The sequence below is a fragment of the Atheta coriaria genome, unplaced genomic scaffold (genome assembly GCF_025399875.1).
Source record: "Atheta coriaria isolate IRGN ID8LTWV9N9 unplaced genomic scaffold, Caltech_Dcor_3.1 hic_scaffold_5_pilon, whole genome shotgun sequence".
Lineage (NCBI taxonomy): Eukaryota > Metazoa > Arthropoda > Insecta > Coleoptera > Staphylinidae > Dalotia > Dalotia coriaria.
The window spans coordinates 8,752,478-8,776,880 of record NW_027045447.1 but is presented as its reverse complement, the minus strand read 5'-3'; the positions used below and the strand labels follow the sequence as shown (position 1 = coordinate 8,776,880).

At 37.9% G+C, this 24,403-nt stretch overlaps 5 protein-coding genes and 2 non-coding genes across 8 annotated transcripts; 4 read left to right on the top strand and 3 right to left on the bottom strand.

Annotated features, from left to right (window-relative positions):
- Positions 1-1,593: 1,593 nt before the first annotated feature.
- On the top strand, positions 1,594-4,158 carry LOC135792724 (farnesol dehydrogenase-like). Its single transcript, XM_065303411.1, has 3 exons — positions 1,594-1,752; positions 3,403-3,873; positions 3,928-4,158. The coding sequence occupies exons 1-3, from the start codon at positions 1,657-1,659 to the stop codon at positions 4,123-4,125; spliced, it is 765 nt and encodes a 254-aa protein (XP_065159483.1). The 5' UTR covers positions 1,594-1,656; the 3' UTR covers positions 4,126-4,158.
- A 3,548-nt stretch (positions 4,159-7,706) lies between these two features.
- On the bottom strand, positions 7,707-9,825 carry tank (EI24 domain-containing protein tank). The gene is made up of 6 exons (XM_065302822.1): positions 9,298-9,825; positions 9,041-9,234; positions 8,723-8,978; positions 8,266-8,609; positions 8,132-8,206; positions 7,707-8,066 (listed from the first exon to the last, which is right to left on the bottom strand). Exons 1-6 carry the CDS (start codon positions 9,307-9,309, stop codon positions 7,955-7,957), a joined length of 993 nt encoding a protein of 330 aa, XP_065158894.1. The 5' UTR covers positions 9,310-9,825; the 3' UTR covers positions 7,707-7,954.
- A 290-nt stretch (positions 9,826-10,115) lies between these two features.
- Vamp7 (Vesicle-associated membrane protein 7) lies at positions 10,116-11,795 on the top strand. The gene is made up of 5 exons (XM_065302821.1): positions 10,116-10,306; positions 10,400-10,603; positions 10,676-10,904; positions 10,964-11,031; positions 11,085-11,795. The coding sequence occupies exons 2-5, from the start codon at positions 10,400-10,402 to the stop codon at positions 11,244-11,246; spliced, it is 663 nt and encodes a 220-aa protein (XP_065158893.1). The 5' UTR covers positions 10,116-10,306; the 3' UTR covers positions 11,247-11,795.
- A 212-nt stretch (positions 11,796-12,007) lies between these two features.
- On the bottom strand, positions 12,008-12,079 carry TRNAD-GUC (transfer RNA aspartic acid (anticodon GUC)). Its single transcript has one exon. It is a non-coding gene; the product is annotated as a tRNA-Asp (tRNA).
- Positions 12,080-12,349: 270 nt separating this feature from the next.
- On the bottom strand, positions 12,350-12,421 carry TRNAD-GUC (transfer RNA aspartic acid (anticodon GUC)). The gene has a single exon. It is a non-coding gene; the product is annotated as a tRNA-Asp (tRNA).
- A 594-nt stretch (positions 12,422-13,015) lies between these two features.
- On the top strand, positions 13,016-21,750 carry LOC135791557 (proton channel OtopLc-like). Its single transcript, XM_065301993.1, has 8 exons — positions 13,016-13,168; positions 13,412-13,652; positions 14,084-14,281; positions 14,340-14,459; positions 14,517-14,740; positions 14,799-14,936; positions 14,994-15,154; positions 19,661-21,750. The coding sequence occupies exons 2-8, from the start codon at positions 13,438-13,440 to the stop codon at positions 20,825-20,827; spliced, it is 2,223 nt and encodes a 740-aa protein (XP_065158065.1). The 5' UTR covers positions 13,016-13,168; positions 13,412-13,437; the 3' UTR covers positions 20,828-21,750.
- Positions 21,751-22,528: 778 nt separating this feature from the next.
- LOC135791559 (uncharacterized) lies at positions 22,529-24,320 on the top strand. Of its 2 annotated transcripts, XM_065301995.1 has the most exons (5): positions 22,529-22,718; positions 22,814-23,210; positions 23,279-23,580; positions 23,643-23,989; positions 24,055-24,320. In XM_065301995.1, exons 2-5 carry the CDS (start codon positions 23,126-23,128, stop codon positions 24,212-24,214), a joined length of 894 nt encoding a protein of 297 aa, XP_065158067.1. In that variant the 5' UTR covers positions 22,529-22,718; positions 22,814-23,125; the 3' UTR covers positions 24,215-24,320. The 2 variants fall into 2 exon arrangements, with proteins under 2 accessions (XP_065158067.1, XP_065158068.1); XM_065301996.1 differs by lacking the exon at positions 22,529-22,718 and having other exon boundaries at positions 22,808-23,210.
- Positions 24,321-24,403: the final 83 nt, after the last annotated feature.

Below are 24,403 nucleotides of genomic sequence, written 5' to 3'. Positions count from 1 at the left end.
CGATGCGCGATGACATTGATAAATTAAGCGCGTTTAAAAACCAAACGCGGCGAAAGCATTTATTTACTTGGGATGTGAACGTAGGCAACCAAGTATGTTGGATAAATTCAGTTTGTTGCAATTATTCAAATATATTCCAATATTATATGAAATGTTTGACCATTTCGGATACTTATTACGTATGCGATGGAAAGAAGTGAGTCAATATTATGATAATATATCGAGAGGAGAAAAAAAAACTGTACACATGACAGATTCCAGAAAGAATCTTTAGGCGGATCTGGTATTTGAACCAGGGACGATCCAAACTTAAAAAATTATCTTAAGGTGTTTAGATATGCGTCTAAACGTAGAAGTACGGCTTGCTGCGTCCGTGAATATTAAGGAATCAAGATATGATGAAAATCTAAAGGAAAACCACCTGTAGGATGAGCGCGTTCCACGGAAGAATTGGTATTGGCAGGAGAAGTTGTCGACGATCAGACATCTTTCCGGCCAGCGGCGCAAGACGAGCTCATTACCAACCGATTGGCAGACCAGGTGAAATTTCGACGTCAATGACGAACTGACCTGCCAGCTACTAAAGAAAAATTATTCGGTGGGCAGTGGATTCACAACGAAAAAGTATATTATATTGGGCTTGTATTCTTCTCGAGTCAAGACCTCCCACCTTCTATGAATGATCTTCAAACTATGCTTGTTTTATGCGGGATTATGTTACTCTATTCAAGATCTCTTCCTGAAGCAATGCAAGAAGGCCCCTGCTAGAAATATGATGCGCCTGCCAGCAGAATTTAACTTTTTCAACTGTTGATTTGTTAGTATAGCAGCGCAATGTTTATTATTTTTATATTAAAAGAAGTCATATTTAATGCCTGCAAAAATAATGCATTACAGTTGGAATAAGTTCGGCAGACAATAGCCCCTGTCTGCGACTGAGCGCTCAAAAAGACTTGACGCCTTGATTAGAGTAGACCTAATATATATTAGTATCAGGGTATACATTTATATATAAATATATCTTGTGGATCACAAGTGACCTGAGGATACTCAATTTTACTCAATTTTACCATGATTGCCAAGAATCACGGAAATTAAATTATTTAAAATTGTTACAATAAGAATAAGCGGAATTGTTTGCGAAGTCGGGGGCAACTGCATGCGATTAAATCGTAGTATGAATTAAGATGAGACGAAGTGGCAATGAAACATCCACTCCATGTCAGCACATTTGACCTAGGACACCCAGCAGGACAACCACGTGGGATGGTATAATTTGAGAACCTTGTATTTCGCCAGCTTCGAAAATTTAAGGACATCTCTGTTCTTTAGCACAGCAGTTTTAATTGATATGAATTGTAGTGGTTTTATTGCGTTTTTTAACTGCAAAACTGTATTTTCAGTAATAAAAGTTTGCATTAGTAAACACATACAAAATTAACTTGAAAATGGATAAACACATTTCAGTTTTAGTAGCCATTTAGTAGCCACAAAAAAAAAGAATACATTGATATGGTAATAGTTATCACCTTCGCCCAAATTTCGCCCTATCAGCTGGCTGTTTTCTATAAATACGACCAGCAACTTGAGAATATATTTATTTAAATTATTGCACCTTTGTCACCAAGTAGATAAACATAAAATACCACTTTAAGAATGGAACGTTGGATTGGTAAAGTTGCTATTGTGACCGGTGCCAGTTCTGGCATTGGGGAAGTAATTGCTGAAGCTTTGGTTAAACTTGGAATGCAGGTGAGTTAACATTTACCACCTTGGGCGGAAGATATTGCTTTTTGGCACGAACCTAGTAATCCGCCGGTAGATATATGAGATTGGGATGTATAGAATAATATTATAGTTTTCTCGACTATCTATACCTATAGCAAGATGAGAAGAGGAGTTAATATTGACAACTTTTTTGTTTCGTGTGTCGGATTTACAGCTTGTAAAAACAAGGAGGTTTCCGTTTGATATAAGGAACAATTTATTCCTTGTATCTTTTATATTCACATCCACATAATAGTGACGTTTGGAAGAATAGAAACCAATGAGAAAGAAGACATACATATTTGTTCTTCTTCCCTTGGAGGAAAAATACTCCGGACTACCGCGAGACGAGCGGTAATGTGAAGCCGTGTTACGTTTTGCAATGGTCCACAAAAATGATAGTTTCGTTTACTTGCAATGATTTCCCCTGGAGACAATTCAATTGAAGCGCGAAGTGCGGCAAAACTCGCTTGATGAAGTAATATTGAGGGCTCACAAAATGTTTTATATTGCCTGTAGCCCAGGAAGACATGCTCGAAAATTGTGCAAACGTTTTTTATCATTTATCAAAAGTTATAATAGGAATGAAAAAATAATAATCGTTCCCGTTTGGCACCTGTTTCACAGTTGCCTGTGTGGCAGGACCCGGAGAGTCTTTATCGATCTGCATTGTATTGCTGGGGTGGTTATTAATTAATGTACACTTAGAAGATGAAAGGGTTGAGCGTCCGTCGAAAAGACGCCGTTGTCAAAAAAAGACAATAAGCCCTTCTGACAGCAGCACTCGAAGAACTAGAATTAATTCGTGATATTTTATAATGGGTTGTTGTATGTCAGTTGGTACGAACTCATTCGCTCGACATTCAAGGACCTAATGTGATTAATACAACACATCACAGGGTACCCGGTTGTTTGGCATAACAGAATTTATCATATTCAATAATGAGTCGGGGGGAATATGCAATGCTTGTTTTTTAAGCGGTTATTGTTTATAGATGGGTTGCACAGGAAGAAGAAGAAAAATTTTCTCGGGGATCGTGTCTAGTGTGCAATTATTGCAGGATTTTTCCGAAATTTTACATTTTGGTAAAAGATAATTATATTATAAATAAAAAGCATATATTTTCACGCTGCCGATATTTGAACTTGTAGCTGTAGCAAGCTATGAAGATGCAAAGGTTATTACATAGCACTCAAGACGCATTCAAAATGTAAATTCGTTTAGTTCAGGACAGCATCACTGCCACCAAATTTAAAGCATGGGGTTTCTGTTAACCGCAAAAATCACTTTTGCATCTAATTTGGCAGTGTACAGGTGATTATTGGAGTATTATTTAAGAGAGAGTTATTTCCACAAAAAATTTTTACCACGAAAACATATGTATTAAAAATATGTATTGCGCTACGCAGTAAAGCTACATTTAAAGCAGTTAATTTTCGAAGTGGACATGATGGAATTTTGCATAGCTTAGACGCAAAGTACCGTTAACAAAAAGAATAAATATTTTGGATTTCGGCACACACAAAAAAAAATCAATAATCGTAGCAGATTGCCCCAAATTTTCAGTAATGCCCCCTTCCAAAAAAATTATTACTCCGTGCAAAAGTACAAGAAATATAAAGTAAAATGTGCAGGTTGTTGGATTAGCAAGACGAGAAGACGTCGTAGAAGCCAATGCCAAGCGTCTTGCTGCTCTCGCCAAAAATGGTGGAAAACTGCACGGAGTCAAATGTGATATGACGAGCGAATCCGACATTCTGCAAGCGTTCGCCTGGACGATCAAAAACGTAGGTCCTGTTCATGTCCTCGTGAACAACGCCGGCGTGTTGCGCGGAAATAACTTGATTGATGGTGACACGAACAAGTGGCGGCAAATGATTGATACAAATTTTCTTGGATTGTGCATCGCGACGCGTGAAGCGTGCAAGATTATGATGGCGAATGACATTCCTGGGCACATTATTCACATCAACAGCATCACCGGTCATTACCATCTACATTGCCCATCTGTGGGTATTTACGGTGCTACCAAACACGCAGTGACCAACGTGACCGACATTTTGAGACAAGAACTCGCCGGCAACCATTCGCAAATTAAAGTTACTGTAAGTGATTTGCACATTTATCTGCAATCTAATGAATATGTGCGTATGTTACAGAGTATTAGTCCGGGAGCAGTCAAGACCGCCATAATAAAAGACGAGAGCAATTCTTCACCGCAGTTATTAGCAGTGCTTAAAGATGGGCCACTTTTAGAGAGTGAAGATATTCTGAATGCAGTTTTGTATGTTTTGGGCACTCCTCCAAGAGTTCATATAAACGAAATCACCCTCAGAGCTACCGGCTCACCGTGCTGAATGAAATGCTAAGAAACAAAATATCATTTCATGTACAACACTGTATTTAGTGAATGTTTTAATAAAAAATTTATAACAATAACCAAAAATTCATTAGACGAGAGCCGAACTATCGCCCAATACTGGCGCAGGTAGTGGATTGTTGGCAACTTTAGTCAACAACAGCAGCGTAAATAAAAATAGTGTACCTGGGAAACAGACAACCGTAGCTCCCAAAAATATAATAAAGATCCCCCTGGCATGGTGCCAATAAATATTTCCAAATTACCATGTCGCCCACTGAGATTACCAAACATTTGGTAAGGTAAAGACAACCTGCGGTCTTAGCAATGAAATGGAATATTCGTAACGAAACAGCAATGGATGTCGCACAAAGATCCACTTTCAATCAATGTGTAAATAGATGATGTATGTCTCGTTATGCCTGCAAGCGAAATTCGCAGGCGGCCGAAAGAATTAATTATCAACACGCTAAGACGCGATACAAAACATAAACCATACCAAATACAGTTTTGATGCGGGCGCGCTACTGCTAAAAATATTTAAAAATAGCTTCTTGTGAAGTTTCATATCGTAGATGAGCATCATGTGCATATAAAGGCGGTCCGATAGGCGCCGGCCGGACGCTTTGCACTCTTTATCACCGATAGAAACCATCAGTGACGCAACTTGTCATTTGGGAAGGTTACGGCAAATTACATAAGTTACCAAAAAACCGGAAATAGTAAAGGCACTATATTATATTATATTTTATATATTTATTTAAGTTGGACAAGGCCACCAAAGAAAATTTTATAAGAATTTTGTTAAGGAAGAAATACGCCATCGTCATAATCAGCAAGGATAACTACGACACACCAATATGCGTCACGCACAGTTGAATAAAAAAGACAAGATGGGCGCCCAGCTGTTATATTTTCAGCTTTTCTATGATTACAAGGGCTATACACAATCACCGCAAGAATTGGCCCACACCCACTCAATATTTCGGTTAAGTGGTGCCCCGCTTCCAGTATACTGCTATTTTATTGGACCATATGCCTAATATGCTAACATACAGGGCTGTATTGTAACCTTTAGAAGACACATGGTGGCGATAATTAAAAGGACATCAAGGTATGCCCAGTTGGACATTGTCCTTCAACCTCAGCTGCACTGAGACAAACATACAGTAGTTTACCGAAATATAAGATACATGAAGTAATTCAGAAAAGTAGTTTACATACTTATACTGCAGACACAGCAGGAACAAGAACAGATTACCAGCACCGAATACCCGGCATTGAGACGAAGCGCATAGTCAGAAATCCATACATTGGAAAACTAAGTTAGGTTAGCATAGGTTAGGTTAGTTCTTGGATGACCAAGAAAAGAGTACCTCTCCATTGAGAGCATACATCTGAGACTAGAAGAAACGAGCACCACGTCATCGCCTACATGGAAGATAATTAAAAATGGTACTTCCACGATTCCACTTATATAATCAAACCCCTCGTCATGTTAGCGAGTCCAATAAACTGTGCGCGGATCCTTGGGTAGCGAAGGCAAAATAACCTTCAAATTAGAATACCCAAACGCATCAACAAACGATGTGATGAATGGTTGTCTGTTATATTGGTTGCTCTTACAACTCAGTTGCACCAAAGCACTGATACATAAGGCAAAAGTAAAAGTCCAGGATCAAGACGCAGATTTCAAGAGCAAACATGCATGATTTCAAACGGTAAAAGTACTAACAGACTGTCCAGAAGATCTGAGGAGGTACCGCGCAAGGGTATTGATCAGGATGATCACTGCACGATATCTCAGGCATATTATAAGGAGCAGGACTACTATGAGATGTCTTCTGCCGCCTTTTTTATCTTATAATAACTGGGTTTGCAAAAATTATAGAAATGGAGCCACATTTGAAATAATATATAATAATGCAAGTGGTGCATTGGATTGTGATCGAGCATCTACCCCAAATGCTATAGAGAAAAAATATTGACAAGATATGCGAAAAGTCGAAGTAGACAATTGATATTGAATAATTAGCCATTGGCTGAGTCGCTCTCATGTGCACAAGCCAAGAACACTCAAACCTGTTGACAGCAACAACCCAACGGACGTTCGATAAAGGACCAGGCAACTGTGCGGCAAGGGAAACGATACGACGCAGTTCTTTGTGGAATATGAAGGGACAAACATAAGATTAGGCCCGTATTCACCATTGTGGAAATAACAAACGAACGACGACAATGCAAGAAATCAACCGTGACCAGTTGAGCCTGAGAACAACGACAAGACTTTTTCAAGCCCGGCAACGAAGGAGAAAACCGTATAAAAATTGATGGTTGCACTTCGATCTTCTCTCACTTTAATATATGACTTAATGGTAGTTTTGGCGTTGATCAAGGAATATGAACCAGTTTCACTTAATTTGATTTGAAGTGGTCAGAGTGACTAATATATATTTGTTCCAATATGTCAGATGATTTGAAGAAAGGCGATGCTATCGCAACGAAGAATGAATGCGAACTGAGATTCAACCTGGATGCGATTCAACTAGTAAACAACGTTCTAAAACAAATTACTTCTATCATGACCTCTTTGATTGGCAGGGGAGAATTGATTGCCACGGCAACAAACAGAAACAAAAACAAAACAAAAGCGAAAGGTAGCTAGATTCGTATGAACTGCTGAAACTAGACGAATATTAACACGGCTACCCCAGTGTGTTAGACGGAAATATGACTCGGAAAGACGAAGACACACGATATGTTTTTTGCGTGTCATCGCGTTACAGCAAGGGGGAGACAAACAATGGCAGAAACAAAAGACAACCTGAATTTTATAAACTCCTGTAGCAAGTTTAAATAAGAGTAGCCACTCTCTTTTAACACATACGATTATATGAGGATGAGATCTCGTGAGATTTTCACGTCCGCTGATAACGACTGTTGCTATGCACTTTCGCCAATGGAGAACGCGTCCCCTTCGGATACCACACAACAAGTGAAGGGGTTTCCTCATAATACAATTTTATTCGCAGTTGTTAGTGACGTCACAAGATACTGGCGATGACTAAAATCACTACTAAAATACAATTGATTTTTTTGTAAAGAAATCGTAAATAAAAAACTTCAAACGTGACTAACTTTGTTATTTGCTGTGCTACAATGACAATTGAATCGTCTTTGTCCAGAGCCTTAAATAACAAATAAACTTTGGAAATTAGGAGCCGCTGAAGTTTTGAAAGCAACCAACAAAATAAGGAAAACGGCTCGGAAAAATAACCAAAAAATTACGAAATTGTAACAAGTAATATGTAAAATGGAGACCAGAAAATACCAACACCCGAACCCAAGAGAAGAAGAGAGTGGAACTTAAAAAACTGCGGCCGACCAGCCACGCCACTCGGTCACGACTGAGCACAGCAGCACGATGCTCCCTGCGCGCTGCCTTTTCGGCCTGCAGCTTGCCCGCACAGAGTGGTGGGGGATAGTACGACGCAGGGTGGTTGGTTGCATGCAAAGACGCGTGGTGCATATTCCTGCACAAACTAGTTACGAAAAAATAAATAATGTAGCACACCCAAATCATTTCTTACCACTTCATTAAAATGTTTCAAATAATTTTACTCATACATATTTGATTATTGGTCCATTGTATAAAGCACTAACAAGCAAATAAAAACATTCAGTTCACTGTGTATGTATATGTACAAATTCGTAAATTCCATAATAAATATAATGTACAAGTTGTATCATTGAAAAATATTAAGTATGTATGTAGTAAGAGAGCCTGCATCGCAAGCGCGGACTTATTCACAGCTAAAAATGTCATATCATCTTCGTTTGGCGTTCGCTTGCATATGCGCATTCGCTGCATCGATAGACCGATTCAGAATTGTATTTGTTATCGCAATCACCGGAGAAAACAAGCTAAGAGGAAAATTACTGCAAGAAAAAAGACAAAAACAAATTAACCTGATACACTTTCACAATGTTACTTAATTACTTACACCGTGTGGGTTACAGGCGACGCTTCGTTACCGCTCACGATGAACAATGGGAACAAAATAGAAAATATGCACCCACTGCAACAAAAACAATCAATTAAATATCACACAACATGTAGTTATTAATTTCCACCTACTTAATTATCCAAGAATCCGAAACTTGCGTTAATATCGTCATAGGTAGCCCAAAACCAATAAAGTACGGCCAATTTGTTTCGATAAATGTCAATCGTCGATGCAACTCCCATCGCATATTGTACCACTTATACTCAAATGTATATAGCGAATAAAGCATGCATAGGTGAATACAGGAAAAAATGCGACCGATGAGGAAAATCGGTATGTAATCGATGAGCATTGCCTGGACGAGAAACAGCGTTTGCACCACAATGCTGAAGATTGAGTCGGCGATTCGTTTGCTTAGGCCCTCGGCGATCTGCGGCCTGCCTCGGCTATAACGGTAAGCATTATCAGCTATATCCTACAAATCAACAACAAATCAATAAAAAACACATGACGCCATCGAAACGCATTCCATAAAAATTGGATTTTGACCTTTGAACTTGAAATTGAATAGATTTCAATACTACTTACTTGAAACCACAAACAATTAACACATTTGCTTAATAAAAATAAAGGCATCACCCAGATGGCTTGGAATATACACACTAAAAATGGCCGCGTCCATGACCAGATCGTTCCGCTCGTACTCGTATTCTCTCCAAAGATCATTTGCAGTACAAAATTGAGAAATGGCAAGATTCCATAATCAAAAAGCATTATGCTTGCCAGAAATATTCCACCATTTAACACACTACATTGTATAGTTCTCTTCAATACTTTAGATTCTCTACAGGAAAAGATTGTGTCAATCAAAAAGAAAACTGTAGTTTTTATGTTTAAGATGCATACTCATGAGCTTTCAATGTCCTCACTGGTGTAGCTTCTTTAGTAAGATCTGATTCCCTTCTTCTGATTGTGCTGCTTTGCCTGGATGGAGAAAGTCTTTGCCTTGTGCGATTATCTAATTCTTTATCCATATATATTAAAGTGCCTATTCCTCTGATACTGTCATAGGCACCATTTAACATTGCCAGTAAAATATTCTAAAACAAGAAATTAAGTATCAATAACAATAAATAAGTACTCAAAAGATGATTTATTCATACCTTTATGTCCATTTTAGGATGATGCTGCTAAAAACTGAACTCAAAGTTGACTCAGACTTAACTAGTCTAAATAAATTGTTCAATTTTGCTGAATCAGTTTAGCTTGTACAATCTAATGATAATGAATTTATCAATCTTCCAGATAATTATATTTTAACTGTCTGCTTATTAACCTAGACTGTGTTTATTAGTTGCCAGCATGATAAATCAATTTGGTTTTCAAATTATCTAATTCATAATTTAAACCTCAATATAATGTATGTTACCGAACTGATAAGCGGTGCGTTAGCACTTTGCCCAACACGAACACTAGCACGATGACGAAGGCCTACTCAAGCTTTATGTCATAGCGAACTCGCGCATTATAAAAATACTTAAAACTGATATTATTCGAAAACGTAACACAAAGCATCGCACGACCGCTGAGGAGCGACAAGTGCAGACGATTCAGCCAGGGACCCTGGCATAGGTTTATGTCGTGTTAAATTTACACGCAAGGCACGAAGTGTACAGTTAACATCAGCTGTTACAAAATATTGCTAAAGCCTAGTACACACTTCGTTTATTATGTATCAGATATGACACTTACAAATTTATATTTATAGATTATCAGTGTTTTATTGTGCGTATTAGACTAAAATATATTTTTTTATATATTGAATGTCTTCAATAGTTATAACAAAATAAGAAAATAACTAAATTTAAATGACAAATATTGAAAAGAAATGGTTATGTGAGCGTCAATATGATTGAACAAACTGTGAAGCGCAGTATTTAAAAGGAAACTAGCGCCAGCGCATTTGCTGGCAAGTGAGTATTACCTGAACTACACACTTGGCATGAGTAACGCAAGCTACATTCATTGTTCATATGTTGTTTGTCAATACACTCTGAATAAAATAAATAAAATCACTGATAAATTGATGCGTTGATGAGATTTGCGTCCTGCATGCAATACGATACTTAAACGTCACTTGTTCTTCAACTTTTCGTCTTATATTAATCGAAGGTATTTCCATTTTCTTGCAAAACAAAATTTGTTATCATGTCTTGCACTTGTTTTCACTTTGTACAACGTAATAACTGTCTTTGGTAATTCTAGATGCCTATATTGTACAGCGTAATATCGAGAAGGAATACGATCTTGACAAAGTATGCAACATGTGCTGGCAATTTTGCTGAGGTGACAGAGCAAATCATTGACAAAATTCCACCTCACAATGACAAACTCACCTACTCGCATGGCAATTACTTGTTTCACTACATTTGTGACAGTCAGATTATCTACTTGTGCATTACAGATGATGTAAGTATTTGGACACTTTGGTATTGAATCAATAAGAATAAAACATTAAACTTTGTTCTGTTTTAATCATAGGAATTTGAAAGATCCAGGGCATTTCTTTTTCTTAACGAAATCAAACGGCGATTTGTCATTGCCTACGGCAATAACGTTGAGCACGCATTACCGTATGCGATGAACACGGATTTCTCTCGGGTGCTTGCAAATGAAATGAAACACTATTCAGAATCACATGATGTTGATACTATTTCCAAGGTGCATGGAGAGTTGGATGAACTTAAAGATATTATGGTTAAAAATATTGGTAATATTTTAATTCATGTCTTGATTAAACTTAATTTAATTGATTTTTACTTTCTTTAGATAATGTTGCAATGAGAGGTGAAAGACTTGAGTTGCTGGTAAATAAAACAGAAAATCTGAGCAACAATGTAAGCATTTTTAATTTAATTTTTAAATAACACAACTAATTGCTAATTTTTAGGCTGTTACATTCAACAAGACGAGCCGAAACCTTGCGCGCTCAATGTTCTGGAAGAATATAAAAATGTACGTGATAATCGGCGGCGTAATTGCTATAATCGCGTATATCATCGTGTCCATGGCCTGCGGCGGGCTGGCATGGCAGAATTGTGTGGGGAAATAAGCAAAACACAGACGTACGCATGATGACAAACATAAATAAGCGTAAATAACGCAAGTACATAATGATACAGATATATCCACAAATACATACTTTTGTTTAGCCGTATTACCGTATTTGTTACATAAATAGTGTCTTAACTTTAAGGTGATATTAATTCTTGGTAAAGTGCAGGTTTATCACTTTTAACTTTTAAAATTAAAATTAACTGGCGATGTATGCAGAATAATTCGATTCATTTCAAATGTGATTATTATATTTTAAATTATCAGTGCATGAAAAAGTGAATATTATTATTATTATATATAAGATAAGTAGGTAGATGTGCAGATACATTCATGTAAATATTTTAATAGGAAACCATTATAAATATCTTACTTATTGAGAATGAAATATGTATCATATAATAATGTATGAAAACAGAAATAACCATTAAGTTTATTGATAGAAGTTATGTGTTGAAGAGTTGAGGTAAGATGTATTTTATCACTACAACACGTTTAGTTCTTTTAATATTTTAACTTGTGTATGCAATAAATGTATTTATATCAATTTATAGTAAGTTTAATTTATGGTAATACTCAAATTAAGAAAAATGTCAGCAGGATTGCTTACGATTACGTAAATCTTGAAAATAATCATGCTTTACTTTAAATTTTAGGCAGAAATATGAAAAGATTATTGTTGCTAAGGTATAAAACTATAATATTAAAAAAAGGATAAAACTCCTTATATCCTTAAAAAGGATAATCCTGCAAAAAGTCCTCCCCGGCGGGGAATCGAACCCCGGTCTCCCGCGTGACAGGCGGGGATACTGACCACTATACTACCGAGGACCTGCAGGAGATGGAAAAATTTGGAGTCTTCAGCAGGAAACCAAGTTAAACTACTGTTAAATTATATTATCTATAGAATATTAATTGTATATTTTTATACACAATTTACTAATCAATTTAGCAAACATTTCTAAATGTTCATGCAATTCATGTTCTAAGACATTTGTTTTCACGTGTTTTAATATAATAAACTACTGGCATGCTTGTAACTGTTAGGAAAAGTCAAAATTTAATTATTATTTAATAAAAACAAAGATGAAACAAAAGGACCTCCCCGGCAGGGAATCGAACCCTGGTCTCCCGCGTGACAGGCGGGGATACTGACCACTATACTACCGAGGACTTGCTTATTCCTGCATTTTTATAATTCCTGCAGGAAACCGCAAATTGTTCTATTAATATATTCTATAGTAAGATGTCCTTTTGATCTTTTGTCCTTGTTTTGTTTGTTTTTCATGCCTGTTGCTCATGACAAGCACTAAAAAGCAAACTTTTAACAAATTCAACGATTTCTGCTATATCTAACTATTTTTTACCCTAAAAATTGGTAGAAATACCAAAATTTAATCTAACAATATTAAATAACATCCTGGCTATTCCCTTGTCCCTAAAATCCTATATTCACCAAAATAACTGCAAATCACCAAAACCAAATTTATGAGTTTCCAAAGCCCTGCTGTTCCTACTATTGCTACTCACATCTGGCCCTGCTCTGCTGCTTCTGCCCTTTCTGCCCCTGCTGTGAATTGAATGGGAAGTTGCATCGTGCAGTTGCGCGCGTCGCTAAACGGACCCTTTTGTACTCCTGCAAGCAAGACTCAACTTACTATCCACTCGTCATTCAGCTGCTTTTCCACTGCGGCGGTTTACTGCGGCCGCAGCAGGTATTCATTGAGCGTGCGATCAGCGCGAAATGCCTGGACACGAACCGCGGCTTGTCGCGACTTCTTGCGCAGCTAGTTGTCCGCGATGTCGCGCACGGTCGAGGCGGGTGCACCGCATAATAATCGGCGTTAATCTACAATCAAAAAGTGTAAAATCAATCTAAAACCACCAGAAATATTGGTATAAAGTTCCTTCACATATTAAGTGAGTTTATCAACGCAAGTTCATTCAGAATTCACGCACATATTTCAATTTACGATAAATTCAAGCACTCACGCAAGGGGTGAACCACCTCAAAGGGAAACGTCTGTGTTTTTGTTTTGATTCAAATCGGCCAAACCCCCTTGCTCGTACTACGTCCTTTGTATTCTTTATCTTTACACATTCATCATGAAAATTACCTTACAAAGGATGTAATTAATTGCAGTGGCATTTAATTTATTTTAGAATTATCAAATAGAATTCTTTACACAATGGAGGACAGTTCACCGGATTTGAGCTTAAAGCTCCGCCGTGGTTCAAGTGATTCGCGTGACAGCTTCTACATGGATTTCGATAAAGGAATTGATTCTGATATTGATGATATGGCGACGACGTCGGCGGCGGATCTTGCAGACGTCGCTGATACCCGTACACTTACAACAGAAACAAGTGTAACATTTGGTGCACATCGAGATGAAGCTATTAGGTGCGTGAGTTTTAATTTGATTAAATGCACGCTGCATTCAGAGCCTATTTAGTACAAAACAGTGTTAGAATTTATGAAATGTATTAATCTGACGGTCCTCAGTCCCCTTCGCAACTTACACTGTATATTTTTGCTTCAATGATGCCACAAGTCCAGCGTGTAATAAACGCACCGCGTTGATTTATTCTGAATGAGATAATGACTGCATTACCCTATTGTTTATTGCATTAAACTACCAGTAAAGTATATTCTCTATGAATAAAACAGTCTTTCAAGATGTGTGATAGTGATAAGGAGTCTGATCAAAGCGATTCCAACACTAGGTACATCCGAATTTGTATAATAAAATACAAATTGACGCGGTTAGAGCTGCTGTACTGTAAATTCGGGAATTAATAAATCTATTCACGTTTTCGATACTTCCGTTTCAGTTGGCCAAGCATTCCACAGCAGAATGTGAGCGGTGGGACGACGCGAAGCAGTCAATTAGGCACTCGGGATCCATTGTTACCATCGCCGAGTAATCCGAGTGCTTTGATTGTGTCCCCTGAATCACTCAGTCATCAATCCACACCAAGCAGACCTGCGAAGTCACCTGGACATGTACAAATTCAAATTACACCACCTAGGTATACTTATCATCCCTATTAACTTATAAATTGTTTTATATTATAAATTTTTGTGTAGAGAGATTCATCCAGGCCCAATGGCGTTGGCTCCGATGGGATATTATCCATCTCAACAGATTCCAATGGCACGGCGTTTATCTCGGGCTGAGAAACAAATTGAATGGCGGCAATTAGGAGCGTACGTGTTAAAACCTAACCAAACTTATACGTTTAACGTAAAATGTTTTCATTTTAGTGATGCGCTTGCAACTACGTTGTCTGCGTTGTACGGGAAGCTTTTAGTCGTGATGGGTACTGCTTTTCCAATGGCGGAGGTCATTTCAACGTACATTCCGCCATCTTTTTATGAAATTTACTATCTGTATCTGTACATAGGGAGCATGTTATTCTTGTTCTATATGTATATTGTATTAGTGCGTGATAGACGTATAAGAAAACGAGAAGAACGCGAACGAAATAGTAAGACATGTTTGAAAGTATTCAGTGATGAATTTTTAAGTAACATGGGAATTTGTAGATCAATCATCTGGTTCCAATGACGAGACTGATACAACCGATACTACAAGTACCCAACCCTATAGACCAAGACGAGGGTCTCTGCAAATGCCACACAAACAAAATTATGGCAGTTTTTATTTACGAATGGGCGCTGTTGGTATGTTAAAGCTTCAATGAAATATTTTGGTTGATAATAAAACTATTTTTCCATTAGCTTTTGGGATTGGTAGTATGATCTACTCCGGTTTGGAATTTGGGCAGTATTTTGAGCAAGAACAGAATACAAAATGTCACAACATTTTCCTGGCGCTGACTCCCGCCACGAGGATGGCGTTTATCTTCATACAGATGTATTTTATATTCCTCAACAACGAGGTGAGTAGACATTTATTAGTATTTTTCATATTACGGCATATATTCTGCTGTCTGCTATGTAGACTGATTAGGATTCAAAATTTCTTCGAAAGTAGTCGTTCTTGTTCGTAAAACGCAACTAGCGCCAACCGGAACCTGCTAACTCTTGTAGGTTACCGGCAATGCCACAAACACGTGTGGCGGTAGTTCCCCGACAAGACCACTCAGTAAAGTTAGTGCCAACATCGCGTAAACGAACTTGAAATTTGAAACAAATATTAATTAAGTATTAAACCAAGTGAAACAGTTTCTGACCATGGTTCGAAAAGAACGAGAACGTAATCTGTGCAATATCGACAGTAATTTTAAACGCACACTGAAAGATGAGGGTTAAATTAAATTTAAAATTAAAGTGAATTTAAATTATCGAAATCTAAACCAATCTCTAAATAACGACTCGATCGACGACTATGGAAGTGATTCTAACTAAACCAATATTAAAAGCAATAATGCTACAAACATATTAAACACAATTTGTTGAATTAAAAAAGTGATTTTCAATATCCTCGTGATGCTAGGCCTTTCTAGGCTTGGTTTTTTACATTTCATCTTTTTTGAACGATGTTTCTCCACGTTTTGAGTTTTCTTCTTTGAATATTGCATATAACTGTAATATCGACATCGTTTTCGTATCTCCACGCTGCTCATGTATTCATATACATTTCTTAATTCTTTTTCTTTGCGGCGCTCAGTTGGACGAGATATTTCTTGAATGATCGTGTTCCTTTGTTAACACAACTTCTCCGAACGACCTGTATAATAATTAACGATCAATATTCTACATAAAATAATTGATCAATATTTCATACATATACTACATCTATATACATAATTACATTTTATTTATTTAAATTTGTACGTGATTGAATTACACTTCGTTTCGAGTATACATGTTTAGTAACTCAGACGATGCCCCCGAGGCGAATATTATGACCTCCACCGAGTTTTTCGCGTATTTGGTCCTCTTTATCTGTTCCTGCATACGCAGGTTTCAAAATTGTACGGTGCTCATCGGTTCTGCAACTCGTTATAAACAGATGGTTCAAACCGTGGCACACCTCATTATCTTAAACTTAATCACTTAAGTGGTGATGAGGTGCTGAGCTACATCCAATAAGCACGAGCTCGCCGCAGGTGCGGCTCGGTTAACGTTCAAACTGTAACTGGTAGTATATTCATTTATTTAGAAATAGAACGGTGCGTCGAAACGACGACCGCTCCTCCAGTTTACAAAAAAAAACATACATAAAATATCTTCAGTCAAAAAAATAACATTAAATAATATCATTACAATAAAATATAAATATATAAATAACAGCATATTACAGCGTCAGTTATTAGGTAAATATTGCACACGCGTCTTTATTTGCTTTGTTCTATTGGTGTTTATGGGTTCTCTAGATGTCGAGCGAGAAATGATGTCGATTGCGTGCATACGCTGTAGGCGCTCTTACGTATGATTGCCTTGATGTTGTTATCGGTCAGGCCTATTTGTTTCAGCGTTTCTCTGAAGTGCTGGTGTTCTTCAGTGCGCACGACTTCTCCAAAGCAGCCTATTGTGAAAATCGCTAAGTTCACATTGCATCTGTGCCTTAGTCTCATTTCGTCCAATAGGTTGCTGTCTCTTGCGACGCTGTCGAAGTTGTTGTTGCCTATCACCTCCACCGAGTTTTTTGCGTATTTCGTCCTCTTTATTTGTTCCTGCATGCGCAGGTTTCTGAGGTGCGGTACCGACACTTCTATTAGGTGTATTTTCTTACCGAGTTTTTCTCCACCTCGATCATAATGTCAGGTTTGTTATGGTGGAGTTTCTTCTCGGTAAGAATAGCTTGGCCGGCTCTGATGGTGTACTTGGTGCCGTCGGTGCTGAACTCTGTGTTTGCGGTGGCCTTGCCGAATTGCAGGTTCTTTGTCGTCTCACTCGGTGCGCCCAGGTGTTGACTGTCTACTGCAGGCGCTAACGACGTGGTACGCGGATTCAATGCTGTTACATCCTTTCCGGCATTGATTGTTCCCCTCATCGTGGCTACGGAGTCCTTGAATTTGTTCTTCAGCTGCGGCATTTAGAAACGATAATTTTTCCGTGTTCAGCCTTGTGTCGCATAATGCTGGGAACTCAATTCTTTCCTGGAACTCCATAACTTTCTGAGGGTACTTAGCCAGCTTCGCCCAGTCGCTTTGCCTCCTCTCTTGGTCTTTGTCTTTAATTATTTCTTGCACACATACTCATAGTCCCCGATTGGAGTGCGCCATCCCGCTTTGTGGAGTTTCTCGAACTTCGCTCTGGCCTCGCTTAGTTCGGGATTTTCCATCAAGTACGAGTACCTTCGGACGAACTGGATTTCGGTTTCGACTTCGATGGTGTTGAAGCCTAACCCTCCAGATTTTGTTGATAGATACATCCGTTGGTTTGATGTTGGTCTCGTCTTGATGTTGTTTGCCACGGCTAATTTGCGGAGCTTTCCGTCTAGGTCGCGGCACGCTTTCAGCGTGGATGTCATTCTCTCCTGGGGACGGATGTTACCCATGACGTATGTGGCGGCGGGGATAATAGTGTTGTTGCATATTCTCCTTTTTTGTGTTGTTGTTAGCTTGGAGCCGAGGAGAACGCTGGTTTTAGCGGCCAGTTTTTCTTCGAGGTGGTCGTAGTTGGCGATGTCTAGATCGGTCTGCTCTATGCCCAGGTATTCGTACGCCTTCCTCAGTTGCGGTACGAATTGGCCGTGGGAATTTGCTTCCCCGGGATTATGTGTAGCACACTTTTCCCGGTTGAGCGTCAGGCCGATCTCTGCGGCACCTTTAATCAGGTGTTCAGTTATTAGGCTTGCGTGCGTCGGCGATCTCGTGTGGCACTTGATGTCGTCGACGTACGCTATTACCTGCTGGGTGCCGCGTGTCACTTTTAAGATTTCCGGTGCTTTGGTTAGGTGGTCAATGAGCCCTGCGGTCAATAGGGTGAATATCAATGGACTCACGGAGTCCCCTTGATATACGCCGCGGTTGATCTTGATCGGTTTGGCTCTTTCATTGTCGTCTCTCCTCAGCTTGATGTTCCAGAGCCGTTTGGTATTCATGTATACCTTTTTCAAGTTGTCGTCAACTGGTAGCTTCTCTATTAGGGCATTGATTGCGGCGTGGTCCACCGTGTCGAATGCCTTCCTAAAGTCGTACCATGTTGAGACATGACTTGAACGGCTCATTTTTGAGGAGAGCACCTCTGCTTTATCGAGCAGGAAACCGTGCAGCGTCCCCCAGGTGCTCGGTCGTGCCAGCTGTTGTGGAGGCAGGCAGTTGCCTACTTGTTTTTGGATGGCCATTGTCAATACCTTGGTGGTGATTTTGTAGTCGGTGTTCAGGAGGGAGATGAGTCTGTAGTTGCTAGGATCTTCTGTTGGGCCTTTTTTGTGTATTAGTACACCTTGAGCTGACACGTCCTGGGGATTGAAGACGTAATTGCCTTTGATACAATCCAGAACGTGTTGCTTGATGTACTTTCGCGCTGCTGGGAATATTTTATATAGGATATTTGGGACCCTGTCTTCTCCTGGTGCCTTCCAGTTCGCGCTGTCGCGAATAGCGCGATCGATCAGGGTCCCGTATTCTATTGTGCTAATGGTCGGTACTGACTTGGCCACTTTGTCAAGCCATTTATTGAGGATAGGCCTCGGGGTTTCCTTGGATGGTGCAGGATGGTCCTGATAGAGCTTTTGGAAGAAAACTTCCGCCTTGCCCATATCTGGCTTCGCGAAGTTCTTCCGACCTACTTTCAATACTTTCATCGACGGCTCCTGTTCGCATCTCTGCCGCATTTGCATTATGCTATGCTTTTCGATCTGCTCCAGGAGATCACGTCTCAGTAATCGGATTCGGTCGTTAGTTGAGGTAATGTATTGAGATGGTGTCATCCTCAATTTCTTCATCATCGCAATTTCTTTATTTGGATGAAAGGCGGTGATGTTTTCGATTTACCGTGCAGCGTCCCTCGGTTTTGGTAGTTGTTCAGGTGGTAAGCAGTTGCCAACCTGTTCTTGAATATTTATTTATTTTTTGCTATTGGTATTTATGGGCTAGAGTGTAGGTCACGTTAAAAAGTTAACCATTTTGAAGTAAGTTCGGCAATTCTCTGGGAACACTGTGTGAAGAATCCTGAAGATGTTTCTTGTTATGAACAAGTAAATTTGCAATTATCTTAAGGCTATTCCATAGATAAAAGAAGTGGAACTGTTTTTCCGCATATTTGTTAACGTGTAATCACTGATTTCCATTTTTGGATTTAATATTTGTTGTGTTATCTTAAAACTATAAATAATACAATTGTAATTTTTGCATTATATTGATAATTTGCAAAAGCATATTTGAATCTTCTGAATAATTGCCTGAAATGGCAATTCTTTTAAAACTCTCACGTTAATAACAGGTGTTAGTTATAATTGCTTTCTTATTTTACTAAATTGTTTCTGTTTTCAGCAAATGCGAGTGTACAAACACAAAATCACTGCAAGATTTGGCCTGATGCACATGATCGGCACAAATCTTTCAGTATGGCTGCTCGTACTGGTACAAGAAACAAAGCACGAGATTCTAACATTCTACAATCCCGAAAACAACTCTCTTCGCATTTCGCATCGAATACCTTACCACAAACACAATGTACTGGGCCTGCCTGCCGTTCCTGTTGATCACCCAGCCGATGCCCATGATCATCATCACATTGTTCCTCGCGGTCTAAAAGGTCCACACCACCTATACGAATGCCGGCGTACCAACATCATCGGTTCGCTTGTACAGGATGCCTCGCCGTTTTTATTTCCCTGCACTATTGAATACAGCCTCATCTGTGCAGCCATTTTGTATGTGATGTGGCGTAGCATTTCAAAACTGCCAACGAGTGCGTCCGCGTTGAAACTCCAACCGGAACTGAATATCAAACGTACACCACATCACTACTCCGTTGATTGCTCAAGAGCGCATAAAGGACTTTTTGTTGGAATATTCTTTTTAGTCCTAACGATCATTTCATTGATTCTGTTCTTTGTGTTGATCTCTCGTTCTGAATTCGTCGGGCTCGCTGTCATCGAAGTCAACATCGCTGAACTAACGTTATATGGCCTCACCACATTAGCTACCTTGGCAGGGATGTGGCAAGTGCGTCAGTTGAAATATGATGGTTCGAGGAACCTGCAACTAGACAACATTCTACTAGTTGGGGCACAAACAGGCATGTATATATACAGCACCTTCACTATCATCGGAGGACAATTCACGATCGAGAAAAATACAGTATTGGTCTTGATCACTGCATTGGCGTCCCTGGTACAGACCACGTGCCAAACAATTTTTATTTTGGATGCATCACGTCGCAAATGCGCGACGCCAGAACAAATACGTAAGAAACCTGCCAGACAGATAGTCACTTTTTTATTGGTCACAAACCTAGCGATGTGGGCCATCAACACACTAGAGAAATCCAGGGCAGAATCACATCCGATTCAGTTGCACTTCTATGGTCTCTGGGCGTGGACCATTATCACACATGTATCAATGCCGCTCGCCATTTTCTATCGGTTTCATAGTACTGTGTGCCTATGCGAGATCTGGAAACGGGCCTACAAAATGAAACCGGTGTACATGTGAAAACGACTTCATTTGGATCGACGAATAGATCCAAAACAATTGCGAATTGATAAATTTAACATATAGTTGAATATTATCAACACCATCTGAACAGCAAACTAGTTAGCAAGTACACTGAAATTATATCAAAGACTTAACTACCTCTTTAAAGGACACATATTCACTTTTTAAATTTGAAACCAAACAATTATTATAAATTAGTATTTAGTGTTGTACATAATCAAATTGCTCAAAACATGCTGGATTAGAAATTCGACTATATAGTTAAATCTAAAAGTTGTAGAAAATAGAAGATCTAATACAAAAATAATAAAGACCAATCCAAAATGGAGATTAAATATTTTTAGACAATGTTTCAGAACCAGCATGTTCAAAAATAGGAGACCAAAACCATTTAGAATATTTCCCATGTATAACATTTGTATCAATTTGTAATTTTTTTCTAGTTACCTATAAATATTTACACACATTATTCTTAATGACAAAGAAAACTTTTCTACTGGACTTACATGATATGACTATATATAAATGAGTGGTATGAATAAGTTAGTGTGCCAAAAAATGTATTTTACATATTAATAAGAGTTTAATGACATTGTATAAAATATTGTTCCTAAATCATTGAGTTGATAGAGCATATTATTTATTTGTTAAATGTTGCCATTTATTGCTGTTATTTTGTTAGGTGCGTAGATATTATTATGTTGTATTATGTGCGAAAATAATTCTATCCCTTTGTGTTTTATGTATTGTAATTTATTATTTATGACAGGATATTGTTTATTGTTGTTTTAGCCTGTAACGCGTTCATGTATAGCAAGCAATTAATGCGAATTATTTAATTCGTTCCCCGGAAATATTAAATGTTGTTATTTTAATGCCATATGAAAATTAAAGTAATAAACTATCTATAGAAAAATCAATTCGTTATTTTCATATCCCTATCATGCTGCATTATTTATTTATTTTGATTTTCAATTATGTTTTATACTTAGATTTTTCAAATACGTGTAATAATCTTGCAGTTATTAGACTTTCCAGATATTTGATTATTTCATTGGGGATTAGATACCATAAAATATTCCACAAATAATGCAGAAATTGAATAACAAATGATAACAAAGTTAGATTCAAAAGTTGCGGGGTGGAAATTTTACACTATTATGTGACAAATAGTAACTGTGCAAATACATAATACACGTTGTTTATTTGCCTATTTATTTGCCTACAAATGCAAATGAATATTGTGTCATTTTCGGTAAAACAAATAAATAGTTATTCAAAAGTTTCCATAAATATTGCGCGATAAGTGCATTAATGCATCCAACAAAAATAACAAATTTTTTTTTTGTAAAAGGCAATATTCTGTTTTACTGTTTAATTGATTATTAAATCATTTATTGAAATAAATGCAAATGATTTGTATTGTAGTTTAGTTATATTTAATTTTTTATGCTCAAACAACGTGAATATGACTTTGCGCACACAATTTCACTCAAACCTTTATAAATTCACTTGATTTATTAATCTACTGCAATTTAATACAAACAAATTAATTCTGCGGCAACAGATAACTTTTAAAACCTACTTTTCAAGTAACAGTAAAGATTACTCGCGTAAACAATAGCAAATGTATTTATTTTGTGAATAGATTGATTTCTTGTGGTATTAATAATAAATCACCTTTTCATTTATTCGTGTATGAGCGACTGGAGTAACTATAGCAATTGTATAATAGTTTTCTAATTGTCATATCTAGTCTATTAGCCTATTTATTAACTAAAACACATTAAACCAACGCAAAATTGCAGAAAACTTTCCATGCAATTGATACTCTACCTACAACTACAATTGAAACTTTTGGAAATTTTCCATTTCGGCGCATTTGCGGGTGGGTACAAAATCCCAAACTACCTGTTAACCCCTCAACCCCTCATACTACTGCGTGCGCAAAAATGTAATTCTATGTTTTTAATTTTCTTTCAGTAATTTTACATTAATTGAAACGTTTTAACATATTTATATTGTTACATTAAAGTAATATACTAGCACGCGTGAAACTTCCGCAAATAAATATGAATGAATGTTGAAACACTTTGGATGTCCGAGCATTCATTGATAACGTGCTCCCAAAGTGTTGGAAAGTTTCCGCTCTTCGAGAGTTCGCATATATAAGGGCCGTCGGCCGATGCGATAATCATCAGTTCCACACCAGAACTTGCCAGCAACACACATCGCAACTTGCAATTGCCATTTGAAATCTTCAAATTTTTAAATTTGCAAAATACATCATTCAACATGGTCAAGAATCTGTCTCAAGTTTCAAGAAACGAAATCAATCAGTTTTTGAATTCGTTCGACAACATTCTCTTCGATTGTGATGGTAAGTTATTAATTAATCTTATTATCAATTTAAATTTAACTTACCAATTTTTTTAAATCAATGTTTAGGCGTTATTTTGCTTGGCGAAAAAATCATTCCCGGTGTGAAAGAAGCCATTGAATACCTGCAAGCCAAAGACAAAGGTATGAAACTAATCACCAACAATTCCTTCCGCACCGAATCTGATTGGGACAGTGTCTTCGAAAACGTCGATCTTGACTTCCGGTCAGAGGACGTCGTCTTCCCAACCAAAGCCGTGGTGACTTATTTGCAACAACTGAAGTTCGACAAGAAAGTTTTCGTTGTTGGCCCACCACGTATGCGCAAACAATTCGAGGAGTCCGGTTTGGATGTCTACAAGTACAAACCGGTAAGTAAATTAATTCCTACCAATAACTCATATACTAATGTAAATTATCATCTCTTGTTTAGTGTGAACAACTCCGTGAACTGCATGACATTAAAGATCACGCATTGGACGATCCAGAAATCGGCGCTGTGGTCGTAGATTTAGATTTCAACTTGACCTACGCCAAATTAGTCAAAGCCGGTATTGTCCTCAAACGTCCCGATGTCCACTTTATTCTCTGCGCCTCCGACAAAACAGTTCCATTGGGTGATAATTTCAAAACGATTGGCTCTGGCTTCATCGGTGAAACGTTAGAGATGATTTCCGGTAGACGCCCAATTGTTCTAGGCAAGCCCAGCTCTTTGTACAACAATATTGTGCAGGACAAATTCAACCTGAACCCGGAGAGGACATTATTCGTTGGAGATTCGTAAGTGATAAGTTTAAAAATTGTAATAGTATCGATTAATAAATTGTTTTGTGTGTTTGTTACAGATTAATCACGGATATGTTATTCGCTACTCGTTGCGGATACCAAAAGTTGTTGGTATTGAGTGGTACCACCAGTTATCAGGACATGATGAACTGCCCCAAAGATTTCGCACCCAAATATTACCTGAATAGTTTGGCTGATCTTAAAACCTCCTTAAATTGAGCAGGAATGATACTTTAAGAATATTTATTTTGATTATGTGATGTTTTTAGTGTAATGTATTACTTGTGATCAATTTAATTAATAAAATATGTATTATTCTAAAGTATTTGCAATATTGTGTTAATTTTTTACGAAAATTTAGCCGTATGTTTAGTGGTATATAGCAAATAATTCAAAAACGTCATTGAC